The sequence below is a fragment of the Protopterus annectens genome, chromosome 9.part0 (assembly GCF_019279795.1).
Source record: "Protopterus annectens isolate FY-2018-M chromosome 9.part0, PAN1.0, whole genome shotgun sequence".
Taxonomy (NCBI): Eukaryota; Metazoa; Chordata; order Ceratodontiformes; family Protopteridae; genus Protopterus; species Protopterus annectens.
Window position 1 is genome coordinate 849,196,775 of NC_056743.1, and position 20,690 is coordinate 849,217,464.

General features: G+C 38.4%; 1 protein-coding gene across 7 annotated transcripts in view; it reads right to left on the reverse strand.

Moving 5' to 3' along the window:
* Positions 1 to 20,690, reverse strand: part of RGL2 (ral guanine nucleotide dissociation stimulator like 2) — a 791,449-nt gene that overhangs the window by 351,197 nt on the left and 419,562 nt on the right. For all 7 annotated transcript variants that reach the window (XM_044083541.1, XM_044083538.1, XM_044083537.1 and 4 more), the window contains one exon: positions 6,388 to 6,581. In XM_044083541.1, the coding sequence (XP_043939476.1) occupies positions 6,388 to 6,581 (194 nt within the window). The remainder of the gene's footprint in view (positions 1 to 6,387; positions 6,582 to 20,690) is intronic.

The window sequence follows — 20,690 nt, forward strand, 5'->3', positions numbered from 1 at the left end:
CCAAGACTGAATGAGGGAGATGCAAAGGTGGGCAGATGTGTGACATGCCATGCATGGAAATGTGCATGCCACTGCCATTAAGGTTACAACAAAACACTACCATGAGGCACTCTCAGTCTGTGTCAAATGAAATAGGTGTCACAGCAGCTCCATACTGAAATGTTGGCACATGTAATGTCAAGTGAAACAGATCGATTAAAAAAAAAGGTCAGAAATCAAGGAGAAGCGCAAATCTCGATCATTGCTCTTCTATAAACTTCTTTTTTACAGGAGGAACTCTCCCAGTTCCCCAAACTTATAGACACCAACTCTAGGAGATTGCCATACCTCTGAGAAAAAGGAATATTCTGGGAAATGGCCATCTCAGACCAGGAATATGTAAGTCTGTTTTTTTGACCATTCAGTCTCTGAGCTTCGGGACTTGCTCTAGCGGTTGCCAACATATGAAATGGCTACCATGAACAGCACCTTTCTCTGAGGATCTTACTATTGAGGGTACACCTGGGGACTTATTTCCCGAATACAAAGATTTGAGTCCAGTATTACCAAATCATTTTATAGGATAAGCTAAACGTAATATCTAAATAAGACTTTTAAATGGCAAATACAGGATTTACTAGGAAGATAGTAGAGTGATAGTGACTACCTGTTTCTGGGTCTCAAAGAACAGATGGGGCAACACACAAAAGCTGGTGTGTACCTTTTAGTCTCCGATGTTACTACTTGGGTGGGATGCTAGGCTGTGCTTCTTTGCTCTCTGATCTGTAAGCTGTTATCAACTTCTGTGTTGCACTTGCTCACTGTTCACCTTGTTGAACACACACATTCTTTCCTCTTTTACTTCACCCAAGAATTCTCCCACAACACAAACTAAAAAATGTGTGGAAAGCTATCGCAGTAAATGAAGAGCTACACGGGAACCATACCTCTCAAATGTCCTTAATTTTGCCTCATATTTTTGTCTTCTCCCTTGTAAAATGTTTGATTTTCTGTAAATCACTGAGCATTACTGTCAGTCACTCAATAATGCCAGACATTAGTTTCTTATTTATTATTGTTCAAAATGCATGTTAATTGCAAAACCTGTTGCTTTATTAACATTTTAAGTGCATTAGAGTAATAGTGTCACTGATTTTAGGCCTTTGTTTCCCTGTTATTTTTGACTTTGTTCAGAATTTTTGAGCAAAGAAGTTGAAATGATTTGACATGATACTATCCAACACAAACCATTCATTCCAGTTTTACCACTTCACATCTTCCTCCTGCAGGAAAAAGAATACCTGTCAGGGACGTTGCAGCTGTACAGCCTTTTATCACTTTGACAGAAAAAGCTGCATTATATTAACAACTAAATTACTGTAAAATGTCAAGATTAATATACATGCATGTATTTAATTATATACCACAAAATTAGGGTCTGTTTTATTCAGCTACTCACTCACACTTTGTCAATTGGCCTTTACAATACTTATCCTAATATTAACCCTGCATAAACCCCCTTATTACATCCCTACTTTAAAAATGCATTATTTGTATGTAATGAAAACAGTCATCACTTCAACACAAGATGTAAATAACTTTTCAGTATTCATTTGCTGTTCTGCTTTTGCACACATGGTTTACCAGTCATTTTACATGCTCATGTCTTTGTACTTTTTTCACATTATGTTGTTTTTTCCCCCATAACGGCTGTACTTTTTGGATACTTCTTCCCAAGGCTTCTGCTGAAAGCTGTCTATCTTTAGCCCAGTCAGACTATCCTGGTCAACAAATGGAAATAAATAAATAATTTAATTATGCTCAGGTGATGAAGCTGCCTATAAGATACTTTTACTGTAAGATAAGAAACTTCTACAGTACTATTTGTAATGTTTGCAATATTCTTAATAGATTTTGGCTGAAAATGACCTTGTTAGCATTACAGTACTTAACTGAGTCACCAAATGTATAAATAAAAAAGTTGAATGAATTGTCACTTTATATGCTTGTGGTGATAGTGGTGGTGGTTGATCGATCTCACTACAAGTCCTCAGTAGAGTCTCCTGGGATACAATATAAAGCCCCTGCTTTTCGGTATCTTCACATTTAGCATTTGGTGGTCTGCACCATACAATCAGTTCTTTCCTACGAGATGTAAAAGCATAATCTGGAGATTAAAATGAAAAATCAGGCCTTCATCCTCACTGACCATTGTCAGATTGTGGGTAGAGGAATGAAGGGTGACTCTTAAAAAAATACTGTGCCCATAAAGATAAATAACAGCATCCACACCTGTAGTACTGATGACTCTGAAGGAAACGAATGGAGTGACCAACTGACTTTTGTGCCATCACAGATAATGTGGCAGTTAAGGTGGGGGTAGGACAGTGTACTGACACAGAGTATTGTTGCACTGTCAGTAAGATGGACTTAACTTGGCGCATAGCTTAAACCACTAGGGTCTCTTTAAGAAGAATGGAGTTGTTATGGCACAGACTGCTGGAGATTTGCAGTGCCAGTTGTTTCCTTTGTATAATTTCAGTGTCAGAAAAGTGAGGGATTTCCATTTCTACTGTGGCTCTATTTGATGTGGAGAGATACAGCAACTTAACTTAAGGAGGCAAACAAAATAGCCCAATTCCCTGTCCTTTTCATTTAACCTTCCACACATTTGCACATGCTGTGTGTTAAAGGTCAGATGGTGGAAGATGTACCTAATGAGCCAGTTAAGCTTTTGTCCAGAACTTTTTTCTCATGCATCTAACACTGAACATTGATGATACACTGCCAAACACACGATGAGTAGGATTACCTCTCTCATTTAGAATGCCACTTGTCCCTGTGTATCTATATTGCACACTGTACCTGCCTGGAATAAATTGCAATGGTGATGCAGAACCATCCACCTTCTTTCATGCAGCATACACTGTCTTGTGACACTGGGTGCTCCTAGGTGACAGGAAATGAACATATCCCACACATATGTAATTCATGCTGCATTAGAACATATCCCACCCATATTTAATTCATGCTGCATTAGAACATATCCCACCCGTATGTAATTCATGCTGCATTAGAACATATCCCACCCATATTTAATTCATGCTGCATTAGAACATATCCCACCCATATTTAATTCATGCTGCATTAGAACATATCCCACCCATATTTAATTCATGCTGCATTAGAACATATCCCACCCATATTTAATTCATGCTGCATTAGAACATATCCCACCCATATTTAATTCATGCTGCATTAGAACATATCCCACCCATATGTAATTCATGCTGCATTAGAACATATCCCACCCATAAGTAATTCATGCTGCATTAGAACATATCCCACCCATATGTAATTCATGCTGCATTAGAACATATCCCACCCATATTTAATTCATGCTGCATTAGAACATATCCCACCCATATTTAATTCATGCTGCATTAGAACATATCCCATGCATATTTAATTCATGCTGCATTAGAACATATCCCACCCATATGTAATTCATGCTGCATTAGAACATATCCCACCCATATTTAATTCATGCTGCATTAGAACATATCCCACCCATATGTAATTCATGCTGCATTAGGACATATTCCACCCATATTTAATTCATGCTGCATTAGAACATATCCCACCCATATGTAATTCATGCTGCATTAGAACATATCCCACCCATATGTAATTCATGCTGCATTAGAACATATCCCACCCATATGTAATTCATGCTGCATTAGAACATATCTCACCCATATTTAATTCATGCTGCATTAGAACATATCCCACCCATATGTAATTCATGCTGCATTAGAACATATCCCACCCATATGTAATTCATGCTGCATTAGAACATATCCCACCCATATTTAATTCATGCTGCATTAGAACATATCCCACCCATATGTAATTCATGCTGCATTAGAACATATCCCACCCGTATGTAATTCATGCTGCATTAGAACATATCCCACCCATATGTAATTCATGCTGCATTAGAACATATCCCACCCATATTTAATTCATGCTGCATTAGAACATATCCCACCCATATGTAATTCATGCTGCATTAGAACATATCCCACCCATATGTAATTCATGCTGCATTAGAACATATCCCACCCATATTTAATTCATGCTGCATTAGAACATATCCCACCCATATTTAATTCATGCTGCATTAGAACATATCCCACCCATATTTAATTCATGCTGCATTAGAACATATCCCACCCATATGTAATTCATGCTGCATTAGAACATTGCCCACCCATATGTAATTCATGCTGCATTAGAACATATCCCACCCATATGTAATTTATGCTGCATTAGAACATATCCCACCCATATGTAATTCATGCTGCATTAGAACATATCCCACCCATATGTAATTCATGCTGCATTAGAACATATCCCACCCATATGTAATTCATGCTGCATTAGAACATATCCCACCCATATGTAATTCATGCTGCATTAGAACATATCCCACCCATATGTAATTCATGCTGCATTAGAACATTGCCCACCCATATGTAATTCATGCTGCATTAGAACATATCCCACCCATATGTAATTTATGCTGCATTAGAACATATCCCACCCATATGTAATTCATGCTGCATTAGAACATTGTCCACCCATATGTAATTCATGCTGCATTAGAACATATCCCACCCATATGTAATTCATGCTGCATTAGAACATATCCCACCCATATGTAATTCATGCTGCATTAGAACATATCCCACCCATATGTAATTCATGCTGCATTAGAACATATCCCACCCATATGTAATTCATGCTGCATTAGAACATATCCCACCCATATGTAATTCATGCTGCATTAGAACATATCCCACCCATATTTAATTCATGCTGCATTAGAACATATCCCACCCATGTAATTCATGCTGCATTAGAACATATCCCACCCATATGTAATTCATGCTGCATTAGAACATATCCCACCCATATGTAATTCATGCTGCATTAGAACATATCCCACCCATATCTAATTCATGCTGCATTAGAGCATATCCCACCCATATATAATTCATGCTGCATTAGAACATATCCCACCCGTATGTAATTCATGCTGCATTAGAACATATCCCACCCATATGTAATTCATGCTGCATTAGAACATATCCCACCCATATGTAATTCATGCTGCATTAGAACATATCCCACCCATATGTAATTCATGCTGCATTAGAACATATCCCACCCATATTTAATTCATGCTGCATTAGAACATATCCCACCCATATGTAATTCATGTTGCATTTCCTCGTTCATGTTCCCATGATATCCAGTGCTTGATGCTGCGTTGCACTTATGTGACTGGGAGAGGCAAATGCAAACTCCCTTCTGACCTTTCAACTAACAGTTCTTACATTGGTGATGACTACGTTTTGGGTACTGCAGCTACAAAATGGAAGTGTACTGATACAGTGCCTTTCTTCCAAGCATTTTCATGTAGTATTTCCTGTGTTTTGTTTGCACTGGTTTGGCTGTATGTCTTAGTGGTTAGATCTGTTACTTCAAGCAAATGCAAGTTTGAGTGGCACAGCCTCCCTTGCATACTTTGTGAACAGTTAAAGGTCCTTACCTTATTGTCATAAACATTAATGTTCTTTTAAACCCAGATCTCAAAACCTGCAGTGCCTGCTGCTATGGTAATAGTAACCTACACTCCTACAAAAACGGCAGCACCTGCTGCTATGGTAATAGTAACCTACACTCCTTCAAAAACTGCAGCACCTGCTGCTATGGTAATAGTAACCTACACTCCTTCAAAAACGGCAGCACCTGCTGCTATGGTAATAGTAACCTACACTCCTTCAAAAACGGCAGCACCTGCTGCTATGGTAATAGTAACCTACACTCCTTCAAAACCTGCAGCACCTGCTGCTATGGTAATAGTAACCTACACTCCTTCAAAACCTGCAGCACCTGCTGCTATGGTAATAGTAACCTACACTCCTACAAAAACTGCAGCACCTGCTGCTATGGTAATAGTAACCTACACTCCTTCAAAATCTGCAGCACCTGCTGCTATGGTAATAGTAACCTACACTCCTTCAAAACCTGCAGCACCTGCTGCTATGGTAATAGTAACCTACACTCCTTCAAAACCTGCAGCACCTGCTGCTATGGTAATAGTAACATATCCTACTCCTTGTTTATCACAATTCTTGCCCCTTATCTCATTCAGCTGTTACAGGTGCTGCAGCTGCGATGAGCGAGGACCTCATCTCACCAGGCACTTCCAGCACTGCAGTGATACGTTGCTACCCCTGAGCCTCAAAGAACTAGAAGGCTATCTCATGGCAAACCATGCTGACTAACAGTGCCCTGTTCCCAATGTACTCTTCCTCTGACCTCAGAATCCCAGCCTACCTGTGTAATAGTAGTTCAAGTACTTCCTTTGTGGAGGTGAAAGCTCTGTATGTGGCAAGGAAGACAGCAAGGTACGATGCATCTCCAAGTTTTCGAAATTCAAGGAGGTGTTGAACAAGTTTCTCCAAGGTGCCAGCTTTGAGTAAGTGAACCTTCACCATCTCACTAGTAACACTTTTGACCTCATTCTCCACCTAAAAGTAAGACACAGACAGGCAAGAAGTAGTAAAAGGTTGCAGCTTATCTTTGCCTGGAAAACAAGCATTGTATTTGTTGTTATTGTATTATTGTATAAGACATGCACACATCTTACATGTATAATGATTATGAAAAACTTACTGGTTTCTCACATGTGAGTGTGAACACTATTATTCACTTATGACCTTCTATGCTGCCTCCAAAATATTTTACTACTGAATCATGGAGACTTAGGAAGAATGGCTACTGATATTACAGCCCTATTCACTGGGTCCCCTTTTCTTATATGTAGCGTCTATGGCTCTGTGTTGTCATGTAACATATGCAAGTATGCCTGCTTAGAATAGACAGTGTTATAGCAGCTTTTACACCAATTACAATGGTTCACATTCTTTGTTACACTCCTCTTTCCTGCTATGTGATGCACTGATTTAACCATGGCAACATCTTTTAATGAGTGCAGTAGAATGACCTCCCATTTTCCCATGGCATCTTAGCTGCTCACAGTTTTGGACAATCTGACAATCTGCCTGATTTGACTACTAAACAAAAACACCATCTGCCCAAAGGCAGATAAACATTCAAATAGTGAAAAAACAACAACAGAGCCACAGTCCACAGCTATCAAGATTTTACTGATGCTTCTTAGTACCTCAGCTGTTTGCCTTCCAGGGAACAATTTCTTCAACTCCCACTTCAGAATTCTGTCCTGCTCCCCAGATCCTTCCTGCCTCTTCCTTTTTGTCACACTAAAAAGGTGTATCCCAGTGCCGGGACTCAAAAGCACTGGTTCTACCATCTTACCTTTACCCATGGTGGTAACAAACAAATGAACAAACATTTACCTAAGGTGTTTCATGGGCACAGACTTACTCAAGCTGGTTCAAACATATGATAGGTTTATACATCACCTAGCAATTCACTCCTGTGTCCTGCTGACATTTACTACCATCCTTTCTCAGTGCATTCTACGTGTGAGTACGTTTAGGTATATATCTGTTATCAGACTTTTTTATCCAACCTGTACATAACTAGACATTAACCTACATTAACCTAAAAAAAAATGCATTTCTTCATGATAATAACACCTGATAATTACATTATCCTACAAGCCTCACCAGGTAATTTTGCAGAAGTGTCCTTTACAACTACATCTCCAGTTGTATTATCAAGAAAAAAGTGATGCTGCTCTCTAAACATATAGTGCTGTCATTGGCAGCTATTAAAAAAAGCTGGTCGAACTACAGCTTCATCAGGCCACCCATTGGTAAGTGAGATTCTGTTAGTCCTTATTCTTATGACCATTTTAATTTCTGTCAAGCATGGTGCAAAATGCCTTAGTTATGTCTGGTTACCCCACATTAATTTGGCACCCCCCCAGTTGTTTCTGAGTTAACCCATTTATAACCATATCAAACTGAAATTTGAAGATTGTACTGGATGAAGTTCTGTAGATGTCTCCCAGAAGAAAACCTCTAAGGAACTTCATCTGCCTCTTGCCCAGTTTTTTTGCAATAAACTTCCACAAAATGATAGTAAGGCTATCACTCATTTAATTTATTAAAATCAATTGTAATTCTCTTATGCACAAAATATCACTTTCATTAAATGATCTGGTATGTGCTGAAACTGCTTTGAAAGTTATATTCTAATAATCATAATGCCACATCATGGCACGATGACTGCACTAGACCTACACTGGTACAATGACAAGGTGAACTGTATAGAACCAGTGATTAGAGGAGACAGGATGTCATTTGTGTTTGACAGCTGCATGATATAACTTTTCACTGATCTGATAATGCTGCATGTGAGCATTGTTAGTCCTATACAGAGGTTCCAGCACATTTGTTTATCCACTGTGACCAGTGCACCCCCCCCCCTTTATGTATGGTGACTTCCTCATTACCTCATGGTGCATGGCAGCATTCCTTATTCCTGGTGAGGTATGCACATTCCTTAACTCGTAGTGGCTTTTGAACATCATTTATAAATGGCAAGTGTACATGTCTTTATCAGTGGTAGTTTGTGACATTCCTTTATTTATTGTATGACAGGCAGATTTCTCCATCCATGGTGATTTGTACAGAATTTACATATTTTAAAAATATATTTTAAAAATAGGCTTTTACATATTACTTTATTTACAGTAATTCATGTACTTTCCTTTATGTATATTTGTGGATTCACAGTGACCATTGTCAATTACATTATATACAATGTGCTATAAACATTCCTTTATATATCATGACCTATTTATGATGAAAGGTTCACTTTGTACCCATGGTAATTTTAGCAAGTTTGTTTACTCGCAGCGCCTTTTGCATACCCCATTGCCATTAGGAGAACTTACGCTCATTTTTATCCATTGATACCAGTGCATGTTTCTTTATACATAATGACTTCCATTACTCACTTAGGACAGTGCCCATTCCTTATCCAAGGAGCACATGTACTTTATCACTGATAGCTCACTTGCACTTCTTTATTTCAAGTGGCTTGTGCACATTTCTTTGTCTGCAGCAACTTATACAAATTATTCATCTACGGGGGAAGTGTGCACATTCCATTACCCATGGTGGCCTGTGAAAATTATTTTGTACATGGCAGTTTGTTTGCACTCTTTTATTAATGGTGGTGTACTTGTACAGCTTTTCTGATTGTCTGGTTTCTTCTGTTTCATATGCAGGCTGAGGCGAACAGAGATAATAGTTTAGTTTATATACATACATATGTATCTATATATCTTCTTATTTTGGCTTTTCCCATTAGGGTTTACCACAGCGGAATGGTCTGCAGAACGATTGGCAGTGGAGTTTTACAGCTTCAAGTGTATATCTATTTATCTAGCTATCTATACATAGATAGATAGATAGATAGATAGATAGATAGATAGATAGATAGATAGATAGATAGATAGATACAGTGGATATAAAAAGTGTACACACCCCTGTTAAAATGCCAGGTTTTTGTGATATAAAAAAATGAGACCACAATAAATAATTTCAAAACTTTTCCCACCTTTAATGTGACCTATAACCTGTACAATTCAATTGAAAAAAGAAAAAAACAATTCTGTTAGAGGAAAAATCTAAAAAATAAAAAATGTACAATAAGCTGATTGCATAAGTGTGCACACCCTTAAACTAATACTTTGTTGAAGCACCTTTTGATTTAATGACAGCATTCAGTCTTCTTGGGTACACACCTGCCATCAATAAAAGAGACTCGGATTAACCCCAAATAAAGTTATGCTGTCCTAGTAGGATTTTCCTGTCATTTACTCAGATGCCTGCTACAGCAAAAGCCATGGTTTGCAGAGAGCTTACAAAGCATCAAAGGGATCTCATTGTTGAAAGGCATCAGTCAGGAGAAGGATACAAAAAAATTTCCACAGCATTGGATAGACCATGGAACACATTGAAGACAGTCATCAAAAAGTGGAGAAAATATGGGACAACAGCGACGTTGCAAAGAACTGGATGTTTCTCCAAAATTGATGGAAAGGCAAGATGAAAATTGGTTAGGGAGGCTGCCAAGAGACCTACATCAACACTGAAGGAGCTGCAAGAATTTCTGGCAAGTACTGGTTGCGTACTACATGTGACAACAAGACAGAAGCCTTTACTTACACAGAAAAACATCCAGGCTCGGTAAAAAATTCCAAAACAATACATAAGTCTCCCAAAAGCATGTGGGAAAATGTGTTATGGTTTGAGTAGACCAAGGCTGAACTTTTTGGCCACAATTCAAAAAGTACGCTTGGCGCAAAAAACACTTTGCATCACCAAAAGAACACTATCCCCACAGTGAAGCATGGTGGTAGCAATATCATGCTTTGGGGTTGCTTTTCTTCAGCTGGAACTGGGGCTTTAGTCAAGGTAGAGGGAATTATGAACATTTCCAAATACCAGACACTTTTGGTGCAAAACCTTCAGGCATCTGCTAGAAAGCTGAAGATGAAGGAGAATTTCACCTTTCAACACAGCAATGACCCCAAGCATACATCCCAATCAACAAAAGAATATCTTCACCAGAAGAAAATTAAAGCTTTGGAATGGCCTAGCCAGTGCCCAGACCTAAATCAAATAGAAAATCTGTCGGGTGACCTGAAGAGGGCTGTGTACAAGAGATGCCCTCACAATCTGACAGACTTGGAGTGCCTTTGCAAGGAAGACTGGGTAAATATTGCCGAGTCAAGGTGTGCCATGCTGATAGACTCCTACCCAAGAAGACTGAATGTTGTAATTAAATCAAAAGGTGCTTCATCAAAGTATTATTTTAAGGGTGTGCGCACTTATGCAACCAGCTTATTCTACATTTTTTCCCTTAACAGATTAGTGCATAAAAAATATTCATTCTTTTGCTGGTAAAGCAAAATTAGGTCAGGATCATACAGTCAAAGAAACCTGTAGCAAAATTCTCCATTTTATTGGTTTACTCACATTATTTAAAAAAAAATACTGTTAAAGCTTAAATGGGCAGATATGTGACTTTCCATGCATATTCCAGTATCCCAAACAATAATGGGACACGTATGGTATTGTTTGGCAAATAAAGATCACCCATAACAATCTATAAGTCAGGGCGGAAAGGTTAGTAGCATGTAGCCTGTCAAATTAACACAATCACCAGTATGAAGATTTAGTTACTACAACACTTTTTCTTTACATGCATGAATATTTTGTTTAAAAAAAAAAACAGACTACACTGAAAGCACATATTTTCTTTCAGGAAAGACCAATGGACTGGTACAAAGAGACCACAAATTTAGACACTGAGATAGTCATACTTTTGAGAATCTGAGACTGATAATGTATTTTGTTATGATGGAGTTTTTCTCACTTGGTCTCCACTGGAAAGGCACCTTTTTGGTCTAGTTCGACTTTCCCAGTGACCAGTTGCAAATAAATACACAAAACAAACATTTATGATGTTTTATCATTGAAGTATAATCTTCAGAACTTAAAGTATTTTACAGAATTATTCCTAAATCTCTTTTGAGAAGGATACTACCTAAGATGTGCTTAGTTATATGAAGACAATACCTTTCTTGATATGGTTAGCATAGTTGCTAACCGCTGAGCTGTTTATCTCACATTTACAGGATCAATTCATTCCTGACTTCTGAACTCTGCTCCTGTGCCCTCCCTGTCAATGTGTTCTTTATCTGGATATTCCATTTTTTTACCAAAAACATTCTGGTTAAGTGGCTGCACAAAACTAGTTATTTAAATGCCTGCACTAGTAGCCTAGAGGGATAAAGTCTTGACTACAGCCCAAGTGACCTGAATTCAATTCATGTCTCAGGCGTTTGACAGTGCAAGGAGAGAGGATGGGGATGCTCATCTTTGGGGTTTTGATTGTGCTGGACAAATAGTTCATTGAGATCTGGCATAGCCCAGATGGTGGGACACACTCTCAGGCTGGCCTTAATGAAGTGGTAGGAGGCAGGCTGCTCTAATGGCCTAAGATGGGTACACCCTTAGACCATTCCCTATTGCCCAATCAGATGAATAGCTGATATCATGCTGGGAGGAGGGACAGGGCTAGGAACCACTTAACAGCCACCATGTACATGATGTCTCTAGGTTATGTGTCTCATATCTCTTTTTGGTAGCCCTTGCTCCCCAGGTATTACTAAATACGCATTGTAAACTTAACTCCCTGAGAAGTTGGTTGAACCACCCAACACTAGGGGCACATTGGGGACAACCTGGAAGCAGTACTTGAGGGTTTTGAGGGTTGTGCAAACAAAGCAACTAGAGGTACAGTCAGAGGGCTTAGAGGGAATGGGGATGACATAAGCTATTGATATATATATATATATATATATATATATATATATATATATATATATATATTAGTATTTCTCCTTAGCAGCAGTAGAAGATGGAGGGTCTACAGAAGGATTTGCAAAGGCTGACCAAATGGGCAGAAAGTTTGCATTCAATGCTCATTGCAGAAAAATGCAAAGTATTTCAGTTGGTTCAGAACAACCACAGTATGACTTGCTAGTTCAGGGAGTGTAAATGACAGTAGGAGAGCTGGAAACCACCTAGTGATAGCATCAAACAATGCTGAGATACAGCCTCATAAAGTTAGACTGCAGGAGCAGAAAGGTAACAGGTTGCATTTGGGTTACTGTGTAGTGTGTGTGGTTTTCAAAGCCTTACAAAGAGAGGGACATCAAGCTACTGGAAAGAGTTCAGAGGAAAACCATAAGAAGGGTGCATGAGCTGAATGGGAAAAAACATGACCAGAGACTAAAAGAATTGGAACATTTCTCACTACAGATCAGAGAAGATGGGGACAGGATCTGCTATTAGTCATGGATCTAGTTCTCCCTTTAAGTAAACTGTGAAAAGTCTAACTTGTTGAAATTCACACCCTCCCATACAGTAGGTGAAATTCCCCCCAAAAAGCACTTTTTTGCAATGGTAAGCCACCCTGTACCCCAAACATCCTTACTCATACTAACATTATGGTCACACAATACTGGGCAAAAGAAACAAAACACGGTTAGTGTAAGTGATGGCTTGCATAACTGTTATCTCAGAATACAGTTGATATATGCATGTGTGTGTGTTTGTGTTTATGTGTAAAAACATTCTGGGAGTTGCCTTCCTGACAAGTTTGGCTTGTCCAGTTTCCTTGCAGGAAATAATCATTTGTGACTTGTACATCCTCCCAAGGGGACATGATATGAGTGCACAATTTCACATCAGGGAAGTTAAAGGGGTCATCCTGAATAGGCCAGGAATGGAGTATTCAGGGGTGTGAACAAGGGTTTGAGGAAGTGGGAAAAAAAACAAAAAGGGGAGAAGGTAAATGTTTTAAATATAAAAGTGAGGCCAAGAACTAGGGTAAAAAAAAATCAGAGCTTACAAGAGGAGGAAGGCAGGGAGTCAGAAGGTGGAAGAAACATAGTAAAATGTTGCAAGCCGACGGACAAAAAAAGGAGGCATCATAGACAGGAAGGGTAATGGCATGGGGCAACAAGTGAAAAGGACCAGAATAGAAGGAAAAGGAGGCCAATTGTATGGATAAACTGCTGCTTGGACTTGCAAATATACTTCTTCACAGGCAGGACTGTCAGCCCATTGAATGGGTTGAATCAGTAGTGGAAAGGCAATCCTTAAAGGCATTCAAGATTACATGCATTTAAAGCTTTTTATCAATGTTGTATATGCATCATGGCACATGATAAGTGCCACAATATGATCTCCCCATTAAAGGTTCTTATACACTTGAAGCTGGAGCACTTTTCACTACAGATCAGACAAAATGAGAGACAGGATCTGACAGGACTTTTTATTAAGCTATTGCTCGAATAAATGTATTGTACACCTTGGGAACTGAGTGGGATGTGTCCATAACTTCAATGGATGTGTCCCTGCACTTGCTAGGTACTGTGTATGTTAAAGTCTATGTACACAGCCCCACACTACCCCGATGCTGGATGCCACTGAGGGTAGAGGCCACTGATTATCAATGCTGGATGTCACTGAGGGTAGAGGTCACTGATTACCAATGCTGGATGTCACTGAGGGTAGAGGTCACTGATTATCAATGCTCGATGTCACTGAGGGTAGAGGTCATTGATTACCAATGCTCAATGTCACTGAGGGTAGAGGTCACTGATTACCAATGCTGGATGTCACTGAGGGTAGAGGTCACTGATTACCAATGCTGGATGTCACTGAGGGTAGAGGTCACTGATTATCAATGCTGGATGTCACTGAGGGTAGAGGTCACTGATTACCAATGCTGGATGTCACTGAAGGTAGAAGTCACTGATTACCAATGCTGGATGTCACTGAGGGTAGAGGTCACTGATTACCAATGCTGGATGTCACTGAGGGTAGAGGTCACTGATTACCAATGCTGGATGTCACTGAGGGTAGAGGTCACTGATTACCAATGCTGGATGTCACTGAGGGCAGAGGTCACTGATTATTTTCAGTAACACAAACTTATTGAAATACTTTTCAAAGCTTTTTTTAAACAATGAAGGCTACAAAGATTAACAGATTGGGACCAAAAGGCTTTTCAGCACTTTACTCACCACATGCCATGGTGCAAAAATGACAAAAAAAAAAACACAAAAGAGAGGGAGTGCAGTCTATAACGTTTATTTTTGAATTTTTTGTCAAACAAATGCAATGTACGTAAAAGGGTTAAGATGTCTTTAGTAAAGACTTCAGCAAAATTCTCATTCAGAAATCTTGTCGTGGTTAGCTTGATCATCAGAAATGAAGTTACTACCACATATGCAGACTGTGGATGTCTAGTGTATGATACAGAATGTCTTGTACAGTAGTAGGTTTAGGGAACAAATTCTGTGGCAAATTCTCTGATCCTGCAAAATATTTCATATATAATGCACACCAGACCCTTATGATTCCATTTATCCATTTTTTCTAGACTGAATTATTGTTTCGCATGAATTTCAGTGAGATGTTGTAGCTGCATAAACTGTGTATTGAATTAAATTTCATACGCTTTCTTTAAGTTTTATGAATGGGTATTTGTAGTTTTCTACTGCATTTCCAGGGTAATTTTATTTTTACATCTTACTTTTATAGTATCGTGTATTTTTGTGGTATTATTTTAGTATTATTTAGTAGTATTTTACTAGCGAAGGTATTTTCACTCTTACCTTCTTGCATTTCAAACTTCTCTCTTCTGTGCTTGCTTCTCACACCCATTTCTTAATCTTACTGATTGTTTCTGTAGTCTACTACTATTCCGTTCTCGGTTCTGCTCCGCTCCGTTCGCCCTCGCTATGCTTGGGCTCACTCTGCTCCTCTACCCTACTACCATTCCCACTTACCTCCCATACCAATAAATTTATAGACTCCACCCACAAACCATTACAACCAATCCTGCCCTTCCACCTAACCGATATTGACAAATCACACTGGTTCACTTTCAAAGTTAATCCCACCCCTAATCACATTATTACCAATTATACTACTCCCCCCCAAAAAAAACTAGCAGCACCAGTGAAATTACTTTCCCCAACTCTAGTTTAAACAACTTTCTATCTACCATATATCACCCTTTTACTTAACAAAGATTGAAGTCTATCTATTTATCTGACATTAGCTCTCCCTCATTATAATGCTTTGCATCTCTCAAAAAGGGTTACTCTCATACCCCATTGTAGTCACTCTACTTCTATACCTAACCTCTGTCACAGCACTCAGAAATAAAATAGCTACAACTTACTACTCCACAATAATCTCTTCCAACAATCAGCCTCAAGAGAAACCCACTATATCAATATCTCACCTAGGCGATTTTACTGTCCCATCCCTTACAACACCTATACCAAAATCAAAACCGTTCAAAACACTAGACCCCATTTTATCCCCCTAAACTGAAGCCTTAGAACCAAAAACAACCCACTATACATCTACCTGATATTACAATTACTACAGAGTGGCGACATACACCCTAACCCTGGACCAAACAAACAAGCAAACTCCAAAAGCTTAAATCTGATTACTATCAACTTAAGAAGTATCAGTAATAAAATAACATCCCTACATACATGGGTTGAACAAAATAAACCTGATGTATTAGCCATAACCAAAACTTGGTTACACCTTAATATAAAAGATACTAAAATTCTACCCCCAACTTCACTATACTCAGACTGGACAGACCAACAAAGAAAGGTGGGGGAATAACTCTAATATCTCCCTCCACACTCAACATAACTCGTGACCCAAACAATATACCGTCTTTTCATAACCCAGAGATACTAATAACCACCCTAAACCTTAACAATAATAACAAAATCTGGATCATGTTAATCTACATCTCACCTGGAAACAATGTACCAGTCCTGGAAGACGTACTGTCCTGGAATCTGATAACATTAAAACAGAAACAATCATCCTGGGAGACATAAAAATAAAATTGGCAATCCATCATAGCCAACTCCTCCAATATAAATATAAATCTGTATGGCTTCAAACAACTAATTACAGACCTAACAATATTCAATAAAGACTTTACTAGCCAATCCACCTAGACTGGATTCCTGTATCTCATCCAGGCTCCTCAGGAACACTCCCAGGCTCACTAAGTGACCACCTCCCAGCCTTTGCCATTTGGGCTTTTACCCACCTCCCAAAAACACTGCCTAAAACAGTTAGAAATGCAACTAAACTTAATCAACAAACTTTCGACAACCTACTACAAAATATACACTGGACACTCCTAAAATCACTACCCCTTAACGATGCTGTACAATATTTCAATACCACATTCATAAGAATACTTGACAGCCTTGCCCCTGTACAAACTAAAAGAGTAAAGACAACCAAAAATCCAAGAATAACCTCAGACCGCATCAACCTCATGAAACAGAGAAACACAGCATGGAATGTATGGAAACATAATAAAACACAAAGCAACCTCTAGAGCTGTAAGACATTGCATAACAGAGTAACCAGACTGGTTAACGATTGTAAAATAAATCCTATTACTCGAACCTCCATCTGCAACACAGAAATAACCCCCCAAAATTTTGGCACTCCATATCTACCTTCCTCAACACAGGAACACTCTCCCTCTCCCACTAGCCCCCCATCTCAAATAGCAGAGGAATTTAATAAATACTTTATTAAATCCATAGCCAGCCTACTCACCACCAAAACTAACTCAGGACTCACCAATACAAACTTAAGTGCTAGCAACAATAGCTCTACAGCACCTAAAAGAGAGCAAGCCTCCAACTACACTAAAAAAACAACCAAATAGCCTCATCCCCCTGTTCTTCCCCCAACCCATACCCACCTCAAGAACAAAAAACCTACTGCTCAAATTTAAACCTTGCTCCACATCTGCAGACAACCTCCCACCTCAATACCTAAAACTCGCCGCAGACTCAACTGCATATCCCATTAGCATCCTTATAAACAGGTCACGCTCAGAATCAATAGTCCCCACAATATGGAAAGACTCATACACAATGTCAGTACATAAAGGAGGCAACTCCACAGAAATATCCAACTTCCACCCATTATCAATACTATCCCCTCTATCTAAAATAATGGAAAGATGTATCCACCGACAATTACTGCAATACCTACTACAAAATAAACTGCTCACTCCAACTCAGCACGGCTTCCGACCAGGTCACCGCACATCCACTGCACTTTTACATTTTACGGACACTATTAACAGGGCCAGGGATACAGGATTCCTCATATCTACAGTATTCCTGGACCTCAAAAGCATTTGACAGGGTTTCACAGCCATTACTTTTAGAAACACTCTATCTAAATAACCAGAGACAAGCAGTAAAATGGTCTAACCAACTCTCCCCTTCCTACAAATCCATACAGGTGTTCCCCAAGGCTCTAGCTTAGGTCCCCTAATTTTTAACATATTTGCCAATAACTTACACTCCGTCTCCTTCCCAGGATCAATAATCCAGTCTGCAGATGATTCAGACTTAATCTGTACTTCTCATACTCTTCCTGAACTACAAGAAAAAACTCAACAATCTTTTACAGCAATAGAAGCTTGGCTCACAAAAGCCCAACTTTTTCTAAATCCAAAAAAGAAACTAAATCACAGTCTTTCACCCCAAAAATACCACAATCAGCCCAGACCAATTTAACATCACTGCAGTCAACAAAACTATCATAGGAAATGTTCAGGAAACCAAACTACTAGGTGTTGTTATTGATAGAAAAATGGACTTTGACCTTCATATCCAACAAAACATAATGAAGACACATAAAAAACTCAAGACTACTTTATAGAAACAAGCACTTCCTTACTACTCCAACCAGGACCACACTGGCAAAAACCTTTCTACTCCCATCCCTATTCTACGGTTCTTGTATACTAACCAGTCTACAAAACTCCTCCAAAACTAAATTGGAACAATGATAATATAAATTAGCAAAGTTTGCAATCAACTTCAACTACCACACACATCAATGTAAACCATTACAAGAACTAAAATGGCTAGAACTTTCAAACCAATTAAAGCGTACACATTTAACTACAATATATAACCTAATCTATAAACCTACTGCCTGTCCTAGCTAGCAAACCTGATCAAACAATATAATCCAGCAGACCTCTCAGATCCGATAACAAAACTCTACTTGAAATCTATAATCCTTCCAAAAACTCAGGAAAATTTCTATACTCACACTCTGTCTCAAACTTATGGAACTTCCTACCACCAAACATTATCCTAACTCCAAGCCTGTCACTCTTTAAAGTTGCCTTAAAAGAACACTTAATCAAATCATGGCTATGCTCTTGCCTAACTCCAGTCTAGAACCCCCTTACCTTCTAAAAATTGACTAATCTACCGACTGTACTACTGTCTCATAATACACTAACTTCCTCTACTCTTACACTAATCTCTGTAACAGTTTGTAAGCTATATGTCTACGCTTACAAAACCTACTCTTCTAATCTGTGTGTGTAAACTCTAACTGTGTATTTTGCCATGTTCAATTTATACAAAACTCTAAACTGTGAATGTGTGTAAACTCCATATGTTTCTTTATACATGTTCAATGTATCTAAGCTTTACATCTTTTAGTATGACATATTTTTTTTTTGTTATTACATAAGGATCAAATAGATAAACATATTTTCTTAAACGTGGAGCTGTTTTCCCTGAGCCTCTGCTAGAAATGGGTTTTGTAACCCAGTCGGACTATCCCAGTAAACAAATGTCAAATAAATAAATAAATAAATGTTTAGACGAGCTGCTTTTACAGTTTAGTTACACTTTTAAGTTAGTTTAACTTTATTTAGTTTAGAGATTCGGAAATAAATCAGTTTCGCCACTAATGGCATTAATTGGTGGACTGGTTGCAGTTGTGAGTTTCCTTTATTTATCATTATTTTATTTCAACTTTTGAATTCTAATTTTGTTAAAATTCATTTTGAGATTAGAATCACTCAAGTGTAATGCTTTGTAAATTTGAGTATGTGTTTTTGTGCATGCACTGTGTGAGGTTTAATTAAACTTTGAATATATTAAAGTCACCAATGAATGGAAGAGAGGTGATAAATATTTAAAGGTGCACACAGAGTGGTGATAAAAAATATCTAAACTCTGTAGCTGATAAAAGTATTTATCACACCTCATTATCCATATGCATTATTTGGATAAATAATACATTATCCATATGCATTATTAGGATAAATAATATTTTAATTTATATGAAGGCTGTAGTTTTTTTTTACAGGATTGTACTTTTAAGACATTTTTCAATTTTCTCTTCTACTTGCCCTTTGTAATTCTTTTCATAAAAGAATCTATAGCTATTTTTACATTTGTCTTAGGAATGGTACTTTTCTTTACCTTAATGTTAGGCCATTTGGGGGTCCACTCTTAGGGTGGTTACCATAAAAGACAGCTCAACAGCTCATTACAGGCAGCAGAGTTGCATTGCTTGGCTCAAATGTGATTCAGACACATGCATAATTAGCACACTTCTGAATCCCATTAAAGTAATGCTATGAACTTCTTTGAAACACGTTCCATGCAATTTGAACAACTGGCTGGTAACCACCCCACTGAGTAAACTGTAGCTGTGTAGCACTGGGTTATGCTCAGGTCGTTTATTTCCTATTGTAACAAATAGGTGCAATGTGGCTAACAGCCATGTGCATCTTTCATGGATATGTGCAGTACAAGCACCTCTACATCTTCATACCACACTGCTTCCCTAGTGCAGGAATGTCACTTGCTTAACACTGCTTCTCCCTATTTCCATATTTTAATGTATTTGTTCAAGATGCAGAAATACTGCTGATACAATTTTAAATTATACTAAGCTGGCATTACTACATGCTAACACTGCTAATGACTGAAACCAGATACTTGATGCAGCTGGTGTCAGAAATGCCGCATATTTTTATATGGTCCTAAATTCCTGCATGCTGTATAATGTAGGGCTACATCTGAGTCACATACATTTGCAGCCGTTGCTGTTGCAGACACATTTGCACTAATGTATTTGTTCATTAAACAAAACTTTACTTTTGCAGCCAATGTAGTTGCAAACACATCTGCACTAATCTACACCACTAGTCCTGTATCCTTTCAG